Source organism: Odontomachus brunneus, unplaced genomic scaffold (genome assembly GCF_010583005.1).
Source record: "Odontomachus brunneus isolate Ranch 3 - 2012 unplaced genomic scaffold, Obru_v1 Obru_scaffold_103, whole genome shotgun sequence".
NCBI lineage: Eukaryota > Metazoa > Arthropoda > Insecta > Hymenoptera > Formicidae > Odontomachus > Odontomachus brunneus.
The window spans coordinates 859,935-876,698 of NW_022639553.1; the positions used below are offsets into that span (position 1 = coordinate 859,935).

The window sequence follows — 16,764 nt, forward strand, 5'->3', positions numbered from 1 at the left end:
TATAAAGTTAACATATCTACTTGAAACAATTTAAGAAAGAAGAGAGTCGTACAATATCATAAAATAAAAATAAAATTTAGAACTAAAGAATTAACAAAAAATCACAAGAAATATATTAAAAATTGTAGGACTTCTGTAGTAAATTCTCCTTCATTTACAAATAATTTGTCATAAAAATTGCAATACAATAATTTTAAGGAAATATACATCACAAACTTAGTTGGAAGATATCTTTACTAAATATAAATTTTATAATTATCTTAATCTTGAATTACACGCCAGATGATGAGATATAAATAATATAATAAATTTAGCACTTCAGTCAAACATATTAAATTAAAGCAAAAATTCAGTTTGTTTGCTACACAAAGTTAAATTATCTTTTTCTTTAAAGTAAGTAAAGTTTATAAAGTTTTATAACATCTTTGTAAAGAGAACAAATTATTCTTTTAAGTACATAATAATGAGCTTTTTTCTGCAATCTGTCATCAGTATATCTTAAGATACTTCATTATATTAACTCCATTATATAAGAAAATATTTCCTGTTGAATAATCTGTAAACTGAGTAATCGCTTTCTTGAACAGTATGACATTTTTCTATGCGCAAAGTGACACAACGTCGAAAGTCGCGGGGTTTTGGTAAATTAAACCTCAATAACGTAAATGGATAACGAGATCTCATTTGTCGCTCAACTCCAACGGATTCCTCCCAACGAAAATGGTTTAATCCGCGGCTTAACTACCAAGTGAACGATAATCGGCAGCTTCTAAATCGAAGAGAGATTGCTGTGGGCAACAATGTAATTTTATCGACAATCCATCTATATCGAGACAAGCGCGAGAGGGTTAAGAAGACACCGACATCGCGGTTTCGTCGAGGAATTAGACGCGCGACCGGGAGAAAGTGCGCGTGTCTCCCGATACATCTCGTGCACCTTTCCCGGATATCCTGCATATTTTATTATTTCGGTGACAATGCGCTCGTGTCGGCCGCGTTGCAGGCGCGCGCGCGCGCGCGTGCAAATCCCAACTCGCAGAGGCCTCGAGGAGAGACAACAATCCTCAGCGCGGAGGAAACGTGCGACACGAGGCGAGATAGACAGCCGATACGTCCGCGAACACGAGGCCTATCAAGGTGGCATCAAAAAAGTGAATACGAAACACGGAGGAAATTGCATGATGTAATAATTGTCCTGTGGGAGTGCCTAGAGTGGAGCGAATACCACAATACCGGTGTTGCACACTATGGGAACTATTGTTACAGATTTTACAGTCTACTACTGTTCTTGCCCGGCCGTTAACTCCCACGTGGCTTTCACTTGTCTCCGGAGCCAAACTTCTCCGTTGTGTCCCATTCTGTCGGGACACCCCGTTCGTCCCCTCGTCGGGACGAGGGGGCGGGAGGGGGCGCACATCCGCTCCTTTTCGTCGCCCGTCGTCGCGGTGCACTTTCTTCAGGGGACCCCCTTACGCGGAGTCGTGCGAGTTTCTTCGGGTTTCCGGCAGTTTCTACGTCAAATCGCGACAAGCGGTTGGAGGAAAGGAAGGAAAAGGGAACAAAGAGCGTTAATCACTTAGGTTTGCGAGATTTGCTTCGGGAAGATCGTTGGTTTATGTCAGCATGAAATCACGAGGACTCGCGTGTGTCTTAATAGGAGAAAGGGATGTACACGTTAAATGATTAAAACGGCGTGAAACCTGCCCGGGATATAAAAGTTGGACACTAATCATAGCCAGGTCGGTCTCTTTAACAAAGGCGGAAAGCAACGTCGCTTCCCCATCGTCCGTTTGCGAGCACCGGTCGATCACCCAACGAGCGCCTCTTCGCGCCTTCCACTCATTAAAGTAATCCCGTCTTGGGCAATTTCGCTGACGAGAGAACGCGCTGTAATCGAGATGAACAAACACAGCAGCGTGGGCCTTTATTGTCGCGTATTTACTGCTCGCCCGCAGAACATTGCACCTTTGCGTAGTTTCTCTTTCTCTCCTCTCTCTTTCTCTTCTTTTTACGGCAGTCTAGAGCTGTCATTTGGTATTCCAATGCTTTAATGAACGTTTAAGGGTCATCAAGGTTGAGCGTATGGCGGAGCGACGCGGCGCGTCGTGGAAGGGGCGCGGTGGTTGCCTATTGTGTCACCCTATATATAACGGCACCCGACACCCCACGCGGTATTAAGAACATTCACCGCATCCGCGGTAACATGGTTTCCAGTTCCAGCAAGGTATACTCACCTTCCCGTGCAAGTCCATCGACTGCGGGCGCAAGTGCGCGAACGCGTTCGTGGTGCGCGATCCGTGCGCGAGAGGCGAGATCGATTTCAGCCGCTATCAATCTAAACACAGTGTTCGATCCGAACGTTCCGCCGATTTTTCGCGAGGTCGACGTTGGTGCTCGTGGGAAAGTGCGCGCATCGGCGAACGGCTGCACGTGATGTTTCTCACCCGTGCACCAGCAGGATTTATCCTGAAATCTATCTGAAAACGCCAAACGTTGTAAAGTGACGTGTGGACCGTTATGTGGATGAAAACGCGTTCAGGGAGTACCTCGCCTTGCGCGTAAACGTGGAATAAATTCAAAGTATTGTAGTCGCCGGAGGAAAGATCATTAAGAGAGTTCGCCGTTTTTCAGAATTCACTCACTCATTTGACGTAGTGCACATCGTTTTCCGCCTTGAAACGCTATTTCCTCATAATATTCACGATAAATTATCGTCGTGCTTAGAGTCGCGCGACTACTACTGCGTTCTTGCTCCAGAGAGAAAAATCATCTTTTGCTTTTAAGATGACGCCATGGCTGATGGCATTCTTCTGTCTGGTGACTGCCGGCTGCACCAACGTCACGGACCAGCAAACATCGGAAACGCAGCATGATCATCAAGTGGCGATCTTGAAACAAATCAGAAAGGTGAACGAAGACGGTTCTTACACATATGGCTACGAGGCCGGCGACGGATCGTTCAAGGTGATTACGCGTAAACAGCGTAATATCGACCGCGCCTGTCGGCTTTTTTTTTTAAAGCAATAAATCGCATCGCGCACATGTTCCCACAATGTATCGCATATAATTATCGTCAGTTTTTTCCTTCATACTGATTACAATCACGGCGGCTAGATTGCGCAACGTAATGTGATGTTAATGACAATGTTAATGCCACATCAATGTCAATACTTACTCTGGTAATCGCGTAGAGACGCAATCGCCTCCCACAATTGTAAGTTCGCATACAAATCTTGTTGTATAACACCTGATGCTCTTATCCATACGCACTTTTGAAATTTACAATGTTGCTCGCTTATTAATAATTGGAACGCGAAAAATACTTTATCTTTTCAAATATAAACGATAGCTAAAGCTTCACAAAATTATTTACGAACCTTTTAGTTACGCTGGAGTTACCTGATAATAGGACAATAATTTATTTCATTTTCCTCAAAATAAGACTGCACATACAGGATGTCTGATGATATGTGGGAAAGCGCTCGTGTACACGTAAATCAGTTCGAACTGAACACAACACTCCTCTACCATTTTTTCAAACAACCACGTAAAATTTTGAGATCAATTATTTAAATTAATTATTTAACCTAATTAATTAATTAACCTAATTATTTAAATTAAATAAAATTTTAGATTAAATTAATTAAAGGTGATTAGCAAATAATTGCGCGCAATCGTCCGGCAATCTTCTTTAGTTAATAACTTTGAGGAGAGGTAGGCTAAAAAGAAAGATTACGTGTCACGTTAGTTGCACGGTATTTGCTATTTATTAATTGTTGAAATAAAAAAAAATTTTACAAATGTGCTCAATCGATCACAAGTGTCATTTCACGGACATAACCTTTCGTATTCCGCAAGAATTTTCGACATATGTTTTCTCGACCCTCTGATATCATTAACCAAGGTAGTGGCCGGAACACAAAAGTCTTGGTGAATCAGAATTTTGCGTGGTTGTTTGCAAAGTAGTAGAGGGCTTTTCAGTTTGACTTAATTCACATGTACACGAGTGTTTTTCCGTATATTGACACTCTGAACAAATTCGTAAAACATTGGAGAATTTTCAGATGTTCGCATGATTATTTCATGCCAAACTTGAATCACATTTGCGATGATCCCGCGCGTGAAGAATTAAACGCGGAACACTTGCTTCATTAGGTCGAGAGTCGCGATGTTCTGGGCAACATAAAGGGCACATTCGGCTTCGTGGACGCCGATGGCGAAATAAAGAGAGTCTCGTACTCCTCGTCGAACGGGACGGGCTTTAAAGCGACCACCGTGTCACCGTTGCAGGAACACGTGTCGGTCGTGCAGAGCATACCGCGTGTCAACCGCACGGTAACGAGCACGAAGAAGCCGAGCATCGTGTACGCCACGACGACGACGGAGACGCCGACCAAGTCGTCGGTCGTACAGTCGATTCCTCGGACGAGGAAAACGACCACCAGTACCACCACGACGACAACAAGCACCACCACTACGGAGGCCCCGAAGACGATATTCGGGCATTACTTGAAAGGCACGCCGAAGAGCAGACCTCGTTTCATCATCAACGGCCAGCAGAGGCCGATCGTGGTGGACGAAGGCATCGAAGACGAGGACTCCCAAATCAATCGACCCACCACAGACGACAAGAGCGGTGTTTACCGAAGAATCGTCTTCGCAAAGCGGCCGATCGAGCACAGCCTCCCGCCTATCTCCGAAGACTTCGTAGATAAAGAGGACGAGGCTAAAATCACGACGGGGAACACCTTAAGGAGGCAACTACACGACGAGACTACTAAGCCAAACTCGGCAACGGATAATAGCGACGATCACTCCGATGTCTACGGAGGTTCCTTATCCACGACGCGTCCCCTGTTCACCACGTCTTCTCCGAACAGGATTTTGCAGAGAATCCCTGTGACTTCGCGACCAAAGATCTACATCAATCGGGACAATCTAGGGCCAAACCGATTCGACAACTCCAAGTATGAGGGATCTCCTCGGATCTTCGAGACAGAGACGAAGCCCACTCAGGACGATCGCGCGCCAACCCAGCAAGTCCTGCTTCGCCCTTCCACGAGATTGCCCGGTGAAAACCGAGACTATGTCCGACAGAGCACCGAACCGGTCTACGTGAGGCAGCAACCCGAGCAGTACCTGCGAGAACTACCGTCCAGAATACTCGTGTCGTCCCAGCAGAGCAGCATCGAGGAGGACGGAGGAGGTGTCTACAGGACGATACCGATCGGCAGGATTCTGTTTCGACATCCCCCGAATCAACAACCGGGCTCGGTCTATTCGACCACGACAGATCCTAACATCCACTACCTGACGGAAAACCCCGGCGTGGTCGATCACGAGGACGAGGCGCGGGTCGCGATGAACGCAAATTACATGCGATCGCGTCCGGTAATGCGACCGTTGCTCTACCAAGAACCCGAGCAGAGGCGGCCGATCCTGCGCCCAGTTCCGAATCCAGTAGTCCATCCCGATGAGAGAGACTACCAGCCGACCACACCCGAATATCCTTACCGTCCCAACCACGGACTGGCGCTACCTCCAGAGTCACCGAATCCCATCGCACCGCCTCTGAGCCGACGCGACTTCCAAATGCTACTGAGGAGGCTGCTGGTCAGTCAATATGGCGTGCAAGCTTTGTCCTACCCGAAGAGCTACCTCGAGGACGCTTTGTACGATCAGCAACCGTATCCCTCGTACCCGGCAGGCTATCAGGCGCCACTTCCCAGACCCGATTTGGCGTTTGATCAACAGGTGCAATATGGCGAACGAGTACCCCTCAGACGGCCGGTGTACCCCAGAGCTCTGAACCCGCTCTATCATCAGTACGACGACTACCACGACGGGAGGTACTCCAAGAGAGTCTACAGACAGAAATTCTACACGCAGGACATAACCGACGACGGCGACGAGATCCTGCCGGCACCGATCAGGGAAGCATTGCTATTGAGAATGGTGAACCTAGCGATCAACGCCGAACGAACGACGATAATGCCGACTACCATGGTAACCAGCACCACGACGCCGTCCTCGAGCTACAGGAAAACGGGTCCGGTGAGAAGCGTGCAGATCATCACGAACGACGCCGAGGAGGAGAAAGACATGATGAGGAAGAAGATGTAACGAAGGCCGAAGCGGCTAGGAGTAGTTAGGGATTCCTAACGAAGAAGTATTTTACTCGCTGCAAGTAAATTATGAGTTAAATTATTGTAGAGTTTTTGTTCCTGTGCTCTCTTTCACCGCAGCCATCTTGATCAATGATGTCAGAATAGCGAAAATATATGTGCCCAAAGTTCTTGCGAAATACATTGGAATAAAAGATATATCCATAAAGTGTCACTTGAGATCGACTGAGCAAGTTTGCAAAATATTCCGGAGACTTTGCCTTTACTCTAATTAATAAATAGCTGAAAAACTAACGTGACGAGGTCATGAGAAAAGGAGGATTGTTAATTTCGAGGAAAAGGAAAGTTTTCGGAAAGTTTCACAAATATGGTCAATCGACCGCAAGTATCATTTTGAGCATATCTTCTTATTTCAATGTAATTCGCCAGAATTTTGGGCATGCATTTTCTCACTTCTGACGTCATCAAGCAAGAATTCCGCGACCAGGGGATCAGGAGCCTCAGCTAGATGTAACTCGACAATTTGCATCGCGACACGGCTTTTCACAAAACGCGCAAGGTCTGACGAGGCAAACCGCGAATTAGCGTCTCGCAATATTTCGGGACATCGCCGTCGTTAGATACGCTCCTTTTTAAAGTTAGAAATTAGATGACTGCTTGATCCAAGCAGATATTCAAGTTTTGTTAAGAGAAAGAGCCGATTCCAAAGGTTAAGAGATGACCTCACACTTAAATATACGTGGTCCATGATTTGTTAGTGCTAAGTATACTGGAACGCCGTCAAACCCTCGTAGTAATGTACTTTAGGCGTGACAAAGCGGCTTACGTCAACGGCAGCGATTTTTCTTGCGGAGAACGAACGGATATATACACGTCCGTCCGCGAAGACCACCGCGCACGCAACGGACGCATTCGTGTCGTTAATGAATCGAATCGGTTTCACGAAAGGGAAATCGCCGCTGCGCAGCTCGGCCGATTTTCTGCACGTTAACTTTCCAGCGCCTGCCGACGCGCACATTTATCATTCGTCGTCGCATAATTTATATCTACCAAAGTAGACGCATCAGTGTATGGCCGATTGAGAGAAATAGACAATGGAATTTCTTTTCTCTCTTGCAGAAAAATAATCTTCACTCATATATTTACCCTCTAGCTATCGCGTAAAGTTAATTCCTGCTACTCTGTTCCGTGTTGAAATCATCTCATCTCATTTATAAAATTAATAATAATAGAATAAAAGGAAGTGTAACGTTGAAATCACCGGTAAATGATTAACCTAGGGGTTAGGTTAATCAATAGCTTACATTAACAACTTATATTAACAACATTAACAACTTCGGTAAAACAGCTTAAAATGTGTAGTACAATTACATCACGATAATCATATAAAGATGTTACATTTCTCCAATTCTGGAGAAATATATTTACGTTGCTTTTGAGGCCCCTCGTCGCGGCAATCTCGATTGATGACGTCAGAAGCGAGAAAATGTGTGTCCAAAATTCATGCGAAATACACTGAAACAAAAGGATATATCCATAAAGCTGTGACCGATCAAGCATATTTGTAGAATATTCCGAAAACTTTCCTTTTGTCCTAACAATCAATAAATAATCGTAGGAATTACGTGACATGCAACCTTTCTATTCAGCCTACCGACTCTCATGATTTTTCTCACGTGATTTCTGCGGTTATTTATTGATCGTTGGAATTAAAAGGTTTTGGAATATTATATTATAGATATGCTCAATCGATTACAAGTGTCATCTTATAGACATAACTTTCTATTTCGGCCTATTCTGCAAGATTTTTGGTTTTCTCGCTTGCGGCGTCATTAATCAAGATAGGCGCAGCGAGGACGCAGCAGCCTTAATTGCACTGAGAAACAAAGAGGTGCAGCAAACATTCGCTAGCAAAAAATCTGTCATTGATGCATCTATCCTTGCTGACTATCTGGGAGAGATCCCGCGGGACATCGGTCTCCGTTGAGTCGCAGGACACCGCCTGCGAAAGCCCTAGCCTCGTAGGCACCGCTAGCGTACTCCACTCTTACGACTGTAAATACGCTATGTTACGTAAACGACTAGTGTGATATATACGCATCGAAATAAAGAAAGAGTCGGACGGTAGACAGGGCGTTGTGTGAGAATTCATTTCATAAGTCCCTGAGAGTCAGCGTTACCGGGAAAGAATAGTAACGCGTCTACTGCCGGTAATTAGCGTCGCGACTTGCGACACCGGCCTGGTCGGATCTACACAAACTTGCACAGCCGCGCGCGAGTATGCGGCCGAGGGCGGAGATCATAAGATCTCGCACGACGGTTTCCACGCATTCGGAGAGCCCGCTTGGCAAATTCTTAGTCGGAAAACACGTTACTCCACACGACACAGATACCGCTGGCGTATCTGAGAGCCTGAAAGCGGAACTCCCGACAAATGCCCGATTTGCACAAGTGTCGAAATGCAAGAGTGATCAAACAACCAAATTGTTAATAGGTTTCATTAATTAAACACAGATCGCGAATTTGATATTCGGAGTGGATTAAGAAAATTACACACACAATAATTGTTGTTGAAATTATCGCCCATTTGATTGATAATGAAAATTGTAATTGCAAATTGGTTCGTTATTGTCATATGGGGGCTTTCGGGGCAGCTGATGACGAAACTGAAGTAAAAAAATCTAAATTCAAAGTGGCGAATCCAATAAGTATAGTTTTTAAAATTAATAGTCTTTTAGCATTACCCGAAAATATAACAATGAGGATGCAGCGGAAAAATATCTATTTTCATATTTTTTATTTTTTTATTTTTTCTCTAATTTTTCTAATTTTGTAATTTTCTTAATTTTTCTAATTGTTTTATTTTTTCACTTTTCGTTATTCGCACTTTTAACAAAAAAATTTTATAAAAAATATCAATATTTTAATAGTTTGTTGTAAAAAAATAGAACTTACTAAAAATATTAAAAGGAATGTGTAAAGAGAAGATATTATTAGTTATCCTGAGTAAACTATTAATATTCCGATGCGTCGATTCTTAATAGTTATATTCTTAAAATTATATTCTTAAAATAATATTTGTTTGCAAAAAAAGTGCTTTTCTTACTACACTTACTTATTTATAATAACTTAACAATTAAACATATAAATGATTTTTTAGTTATTCTTACTTCCTTATACTTATGAAAGCTTATAGTAATAATATAATTGATTAACTGTGCTGATAAGTTGACTAAAATCACCAAAAATAAAGAAGGAATAAGTGGAATGTCCCTGCTATGGCTAAAGGGGTTGAAAAACGCGTAACGTGCGTAATAACTTATCTTGACATCAAGATTTATCAAGAAATAAAATCAACGAATAGTTTATTATTCCTTTGAGTGTACCGCAAGTAGTAACAGCAAGTCCTATATTGAGTTATCGCCTGCTTGAGAATGTCGATCAAACGAGTCCCGGCGCAAAGAGTGACGTGTGAAATATCTCAATTCGCGGCGAATGGCAGGCATTTTTCTGCGGCACCTCTAAACAGTGTTTCTGACTTTTCGACATACACGCCGGATATGCATGCGTACCGACGTGAAAGGCCGACGTCAGGACATTGGGACACTAATAACGCGGGCAGTGATCTTACGCAGTGTCTGAATCGCGTCTTCCGGTATTCGCCGTGAATACGCCAAGTGCCAAAGACGTAGACGCATTTTCGCGATGCTATCGGCATCAATAAGGACATTTCACCTGTGAGCTATCTAATTAGAACGTCGCATCCGCCACGGCTTTGCTCTTTCCTTCTTTCTCTCTCTCTCCCTCTTTCTCGGGAGCAATGGAAAGTCGACACACATTGTTGTCTCAGAGAACGTGCGTAATGCACAGGTACACTCGCAGCTAACGAGTTGGGAAATAACGAACGAGGAGAAAATCGACAAAGTACTCTCGATGTAACGTTCGGATGAAGCGAAGCCACTTCAACAATAGTCGAGAGCGAATAGCTCGTGGCGAAAACAACTCGCTCATCTCTCTTACGCAGACTTCTACATAACACGTGGACTGCTATACTCAGACATGATGCACAGGTAAGCCGTCAAATTTCAAAAAGGCAAGATGAATATATACAGGATATGAAAAGAGAAAAGACTCAAAACTTAAAGAACATACACTATATAGTACACAGGAAAAAGAGGAAAAGGCACGGAAATTTATTCTCAAAATTTTCAATATCTTGTGTTTATGTGGCCTTTACATTAACATCACATATTAAACAGTAAATTTCCAAATTTCCAATTTTAATGAAATCGTAGTATGAGAAATAAATAAATAAATCAGAGATTTACGTGTAATGTTTTCATTAAATATGTAATTTATTCAAAGACAAAGGAAACCTGCTCTTTTAAAGTATTTACACATTTTCTATTTTTAATCAGTTGTCAACTCGTTACTATACTGATTTTGAAACAGCAGGAAAAAAATAATCACGAAATATAACACCCGATATATATGCCTTTCTGAAACATGATTGCCATTCCCAACACCATCTGCATCGATTTCTCAACCGTGCACCCATAAATGTTAGCAGTCTAGATATAGTATAGAAATCTGTAGTTACGTGTTTCTCTTCCTTTTCATATCCGCTAATATTCTTCAAATGTACGCGGATAACTTTATCATCAGCGACTTTCCGCACATGATACTATCAGTTTAAAGCGCGTTTACCTGTTATTATTCGCGATTAATCTGTGTTAATCGCATCGTTTTGCAACGATTCTCTCTGGAGCAGCGATCCTTAGAATATCTTCCGCAAAATTCAAAGAGTAGCGTGTTATATATGGAGAGAGAATATTGTCTCACTTTTCTTCATATATAAATTCTTTTCAATTTTAACATACTCTCTAGTACTGCAGAAATAGATGGTTAGAATAAAGTCTATCTAGCCAAAAAACATAGTAAATTTTTTCGTAGTAAACCTCAACACAGTCCCTGAAATATAAATAGCATATATGAAACAGAAGGATAATGAATTATGACAAAATGCTATTGACATATGATATATGATAAATATTCTTCAATTACAAAATCCTATATGTATAGTAAATTTGCTATAAAATTTTTTGTCTGTAATGAAAGGATTGTCCTATGTGCAATAAATTATAGTAGATCCATTGGCGCAGTTTTAATTATCATATATTCTATTTTTAATCTTTTCACTATCGTGGTATACTCCGAGAACAATCTGTGCTAATCGTATAAAAACGTGTTCTCGTGCACTCCTATAATCCTTGCTCGTAAAACTTTATATACATTTATCGTGTTAATGGTATACTCGCAGTACGTATTCACTGTACACTAGACTTTATCGTGGCAATCGCGCAGGAATAGATTATCCTTGTTGCAGGACGAGACGTGAAAATGGCACGGGGACGATTTTCACCTAAAGACAATAGCGATTTAGTTGGAAGTTATCGAGACCTTCGAGTGAATCGACGCGGAACGCGGCACATTCTTTAGACTCTCAACATCATCCTCCAACGCGTACGGCCCAAAGGGCTCGGTCTGTACACCCACGTCCTCGTAATCGAGCTCCAGCGTGTCTTGCTCGTAGATTACGTCGTGACTCCGCGGTCTTGCCACGGACGGTATCCACGGCTGCGGGACGCCTTTGCCAAGAGCCAGGAAGACCGCAGCGGTCGTTAACAGAACAACGGACGCGACACCAAACACCAATCGCCAAGAGCCAGCGATCTGAAATCGATAGGCACGTTTTCTTCGCGATTACGAATCAAATTGCACACGCGGAAACTGACAATAAAATTGCGCTTTTAGCTCGTCGAAGAAACTTAAACAACATTAATTTTGCATTAATTAAACACATCGTGCTACTTTTGACTGAAAGACTCAAGTTTCTTTTTAATAAAAGAATATAACAAAATTGCCATTAGAAGGTATCAAAAGTATGAAAAACTCTTAAGGTAAGTCAATAAAAATGTTTCTGATCGAATCACTGAAAGGAGTATTTCGCCGATAATCAGTGAACGTTCACTGACTTTCAATGGAACTGCCACTTTACTGTTCCATTTTACGGATTTTAACCAGTGAAAGCGAGATTTCACTGCAAAATCTGTAGTACACAAATTCGTTATTTGTTCAAATCCAATTTCCTGCGATAGAATTAAGGACTTTCATGCGATTCGCGTGTAATGATACTGTCAGCGTTTGTAAACTGCATCGATAATAGGAACAGTCGCTACTATCAGCTGATTCTCACAGCGAGATTTTACTGTGGTTGCAGTGCACTTATAATTTTTCTACTAAAAATTATCAATTATAAATGTAGCACATTTCAATAAAGAATACACTGATTGTACTTTAGAAAGTAAACTTAGCTTTTTGTCAAGTTTTAACTTAGTTCTAGACCGGTTTTTACGTTCTCAATGATGACTTAACCGGAAATTAAGAAAAAACGCGTGGCGTAGCGTGAGTAATTTGAAGTATAGAAAGCACACGAGAACTCTTCGCGAAATTATTCTTACGCAAGTGACGCGTGTGTCCAGCGTCCGCGGATGCGGCGAGAGAGAACGCGATTCGGCCGGTTACACTTGCGCGGGCGGCACGTGTGCCATGCCGTGTCGTCCGGCCGTAATTGAACTTACGGAGCCATGAAGAGCCTGAGTGACGAAGTAATTGGCGGCCAGCAATCCCGCGGCTCCCAAAGTGGAGCAGAGCGCGCACGCCGCCGCGGCGCACGCCGGCGATTCCGCAGGTGCGAGGTCAGCTATGGCAGCGAGTGCACCGGCTGGTGCAGTACCGGAAACGAGGAGGGCTGCTATCCCCAGCCAGGCAGCGCCCAAGGCCTGACAGCCGGCGTAACCGGCGACGAAGAGGAGCGCCGCGGGGATGAAGTGCGCTAATCGATTGATTCACACTCTAAATTTCTTGGAGTGAGATTTCACTCCAAGGTAGTGAAAATTGCGCCAGTCGAAGTTAGAGCGAGAATTTCACTCCAAACGAGTGAAAACTCACTCCAAACGAGTGAGAACTCATTCCAAGCGAGCAATTTTCTCACTCTTGGAGTGAGTTCTCACTCGTTTGGAATGAAGTTCTCGCTCTAACTTCGACTGGCGCAATTTTCACTACTTTGGAGTGGAGTCTCACTCCAAGAAATTTAAAGTGCAGTTTGTATTACAAAGTATTACAAAGAGAGAATTAAGTCCTCAGAAGTGTCGGAGGAATCTTTTAGCGTTACACGTCATAAAAAGCTTTTAATTTGTGTACACAGAGAAAATCTTTTTTTATATAAAATCGAGAAGAATTTATATTCTTCTATGTTTCTAGTAGGAGCAGACGATTAGTATGATCTATCTTGCTAAGAAATACAGGAAATTTCGCTAAAAATATAGTAGATTTTCTAATAACACATTTCAGTTCAGAAGATATATAAATAACATATATGAAACAAAAGAATAGTCAGATATATTGCAGAATATTGATCTGTTCCTCAGTTACAAAATTTTACAGTAATTTTTACATCCTCTCCATGTAACTAGACACATTGAACTATTTCGTTTTCATTCGTTACGAAGCATGATAACGCCAGCAATCTATTTACCTCACAGTGTAAATAAAACTATAGCCTGATGCATCAATTCTGTGTTCTTTTTCTGCTTATAACAATAATATAAAAATTAAATTAAATACTGAATATTTTATAAATTTCTAATCTCATGAGATATATTTCCCATAGCAATAATATTACTAAACAGTGTAATTATCCTTTACATAAATATTGACTCGCGTATCAGACTTAGAATTATTTAAAATAAGAATTTAGAAGACTATTAGAAGAATTATTATTTAGAAGACTTAGAATTCTTAGAGGACTTAGAATTCTTACATGCATTTCGCAGTGTTGTAAACGTATTGCCGTTTATGGAGTCATAGAGATAGTCATAACGCACCTGTGTAGACGACCAACTTTCTCGCGGTAGTCGTGGAAACTATACCAGACTCGCGGACGTGATCGACGAGAAGACCGCAGGTCAGCGCAGCCATGAAGTGACCGATGTGAGGTAACGTGGTTAGCACTGAATCCTGAATTGAGTGGCAACTTAGTGACGAAACGAGACTTGCTACGCTCACAGCTGTCTCTTCACAATATCGATCGTAGAACTAAATCCTCGACTAAGTGTCGTTTCGCGTGTCATTACTTGTCGTATGTAATATATAAAATATACACATTTTTCCCTTGTTTTCTGCCTGATATCTTTTATATATTAATGTGATAAAAAATTGATACCCTTTTTTTAGGTATGAATTGATATTTGTTTTTCTACACAAGGAGAGAATTTCCTCTCGAAACAAGAGAAATAAATCTTGTTTAGAATATTTTACACTTGGTACCCTATTTTAGATAATTTTTCTAAGAACAAGAATATCAACTTTTCAGTGTAAGAACAGGGATTATCGCGAAGTACCAGCGACAACATTAAATTTTGTTCGACTTACGTTAGCTGTGGAGAAGCCATAGATGAGTTTCAGGTACTTTGTCATGCCAAGGGCGAGTGTCGCGTCGCCCCATTGATTTCCCATGGTCGCCACCGCGGACGCCCAGACGGGTACGGATCTCAAGAGTTTTCCCCATGGTATCACAGCCGCCTGTGATCATCGGTGTAACCTCACAACCGCGTCGAAAAAAACTATCACGTCGACTAGTTATATATATCGCGAATGTCAAGATAATACTGCAATCATTGTGAAACGAGTTTATCGCTCGCGTAGATGCTAATTAAGAATGTATTGCCTGCATAGTCTCTGCAAAAAGTTACTGAAAACTCGAAATACGCTAATATTTCTATTTTCTGTATAAAAACGTACACAGTGTATGTGTACGACATACAGTTGAATATAACAACATTCTTTTACTTTAACATCACACATTTCTAATTTACTTGCTCTATTTCATATTATTTCTGACTCTTAAACTTTGATCTCTGAACCACAATGAAACTTTGCATACATAATTTTAATACTTGAAAATACAAAAATTGAGATTTCTCTCATAATTTCTCTTAATTATCTTTTCCTCTGTTAAACATATCATATATTTTTATGACAGCACGTCATCAAAACGTCATTCGACATCATTATATTTGCTAGGCTTACGCTTCAAAATAGACTAACTTTTGACTCCAGACTCTGAATCAATATCAAATTGTTCGTGATTACTTTTAGATGCAATTAATTCTTTAAAAATTCTCTCATTATTTTTGAGATATCAGCAATTCACTTTTAACGCGCCAGAAAATTTCTAGAGTCAGCGTGAGATCACCCATAGATCAGAAATCTCTTATCTGACGGCTTGACATACTTAATTAGACTATCGAGTGCACGATAGTCTCCGAACAACGCTGAACTAGCCGAAAAAGTCGCTTACGGTTGTGTCGTGTTGATAGGACTTGGGTGTGTCCTTGACGAATCGGCCAAAGGCGAAGTACCAGCATAGAGCCAGGAGAACCAGACCGTAACACAGAGAATCACGGCCGAACGTTCGCACCACCGCGGTGCCCAGCCATCCGGTGAGGCAATAACCCACGCTGACGGCTTAAAGCATGGGAATTAGGATTAGTCCATTAGCTCGAGTCTCCGCGCGATCATTAAGAGCGCTCAATGAAATTCCTCCAAAAAAATCTCCCTGGCGTCTAAATATTTCCACGACTATTATTAGTCGTATAAAAACACGCTAACGAACACTGCGTTATCTGCGACTGCTCTTATTCGTGATTTCTTACTCAAACAACCGCGCTTGCAACACCGTCGATCTACCTGCGTAACAACTGAAGTACCAGCTCCTGTGGTTGCTCTTAAACCAGGTCATAGCGAACATGTGAGCAGCGGGCATGGTCGCGCCCTACAAAAGAAGATGTCGCAATAATTCATCGCGTTTCACGTGGCTCGCTCGTGTGCGCCGCATACGTTAACGTAGAAACGTCTATTTTACGATGCCGTGCGAAATGTGCGAGCTTTCATCGCGAATCCGCGGACTGTGGCGATAAAGTCTACCGACTTACGGTACATAATCCTTGAAACAAGCGTAGAGCGACGTGCGATGGTCCCCGCCAAGCGGCGGGTACTAATAAGGATGCTAAACAGGCGCTAAGAACCGCTCGTGAGAACACCATGGAGGGCCCGGATCGACCCCACACCAGGCAACCTCCCAAGATAGGCCCGGCCACCTGTCCCCATAAGAAAGCCTCACGCATAATTGACTCCGCTCGTTCCTCCTGTGGCAGCTATCGTTCATAATATGAGTGAGAAACATTTCCCATTTACCATTTCGCAAGATGTAAAATATTTCTCAGTGTAACTTTCTTCAAGATTGGAACAAAAGTTCTCCAAGACAGATTTAAAATCTTTTATCATTCTTAAAATATGATTACTACACCTTTTACGCACTAACCGACACGCATATCTTTTTTTTGAAACCACGAACTATCATGTCCCTCTCATCATTTTGCAATATATAAAGCATCTTTCAATATCTCTCCTATTATAATATTAGAACTATATAGTATATATTAGAACAAAGATATATATATATATATATATATATATATATATATATATATATATATATATATATATATATATATAT

General features: G+C 41.9%; 2 protein-coding genes across 8 annotated transcripts in view; one reads left to right on the forward strand and one right to left on the reverse strand.

The window, feature by feature from the left end:
- The first annotated feature begins 2,181 nt into the window (after positions 1–2,181).
- On the forward strand, positions 2,182–8,252 carry LOC116848994 (eukaryotic translation initiation factor 4 gamma-like). 4 transcript variants are annotated; one of them, XM_032825703.1, is made up of 3 exons: positions 2,182–2,224; positions 2,785–2,964; positions 4,156–8,252. In XM_032825703.1, the coding sequence occupies exons 1-3, from the start codon at positions 2,204–2,206 to the stop codon at positions 6,121–6,123; spliced, it is 2,169 nt and encodes a 722-aa protein (XP_032681594.1). In that variant the 5' UTR covers positions 2,182–2,203; the 3' UTR covers positions 6,124–8,252. The 4 variants fall into 4 exon arrangements, with proteins under 4 accessions (XP_032681594.1, XP_032681596.1, XP_032681597.1 ...); XM_032825705.1 differs by having other exon boundaries at positions 4,291–8,252; XM_032825706.1 differs by having other exon boundaries at positions 2,785–2,907; positions 4,291–8,252.
- A 3,032-nt stretch (positions 8,253–11,284) lies between these two features.
- The window catches only part of LOC116848996 (sialin-like), a 20,925-nt gene continuing 15,445 nt past the window's right edge, over positions 11,285–16,764 (reverse strand). For all 4 annotated transcript variants that reach the window (XM_032825711.1, XM_032825710.1, XM_032825709.1 and 1 more), the window contains 7 exons: positions 16,181–16,402; positions 15,936–16,020; positions 15,547–15,713; positions 14,619–14,768; positions 14,072–14,204; positions 12,767–13,020; positions 11,285–11,858 (listed from right to left, as the gene is read on the reverse strand). In XM_032825711.1, the coding sequence (XP_032681602.1) occupies positions 11,565–11,858; positions 12,767–13,020; positions 14,072–14,204; positions 14,619–14,768; positions 15,547–15,713; positions 15,936–16,020; positions 16,181–16,402 (1,305 nt within the window). In that variant the 3' untranslated portion in view covers positions 11,285–11,564. The remainder of the gene's footprint in view (positions 11,859–12,766; positions 13,021–14,071; positions 14,205–14,618; positions 14,769–15,546; positions 15,714–15,935; positions 16,021–16,180; positions 16,403–16,764) is intronic.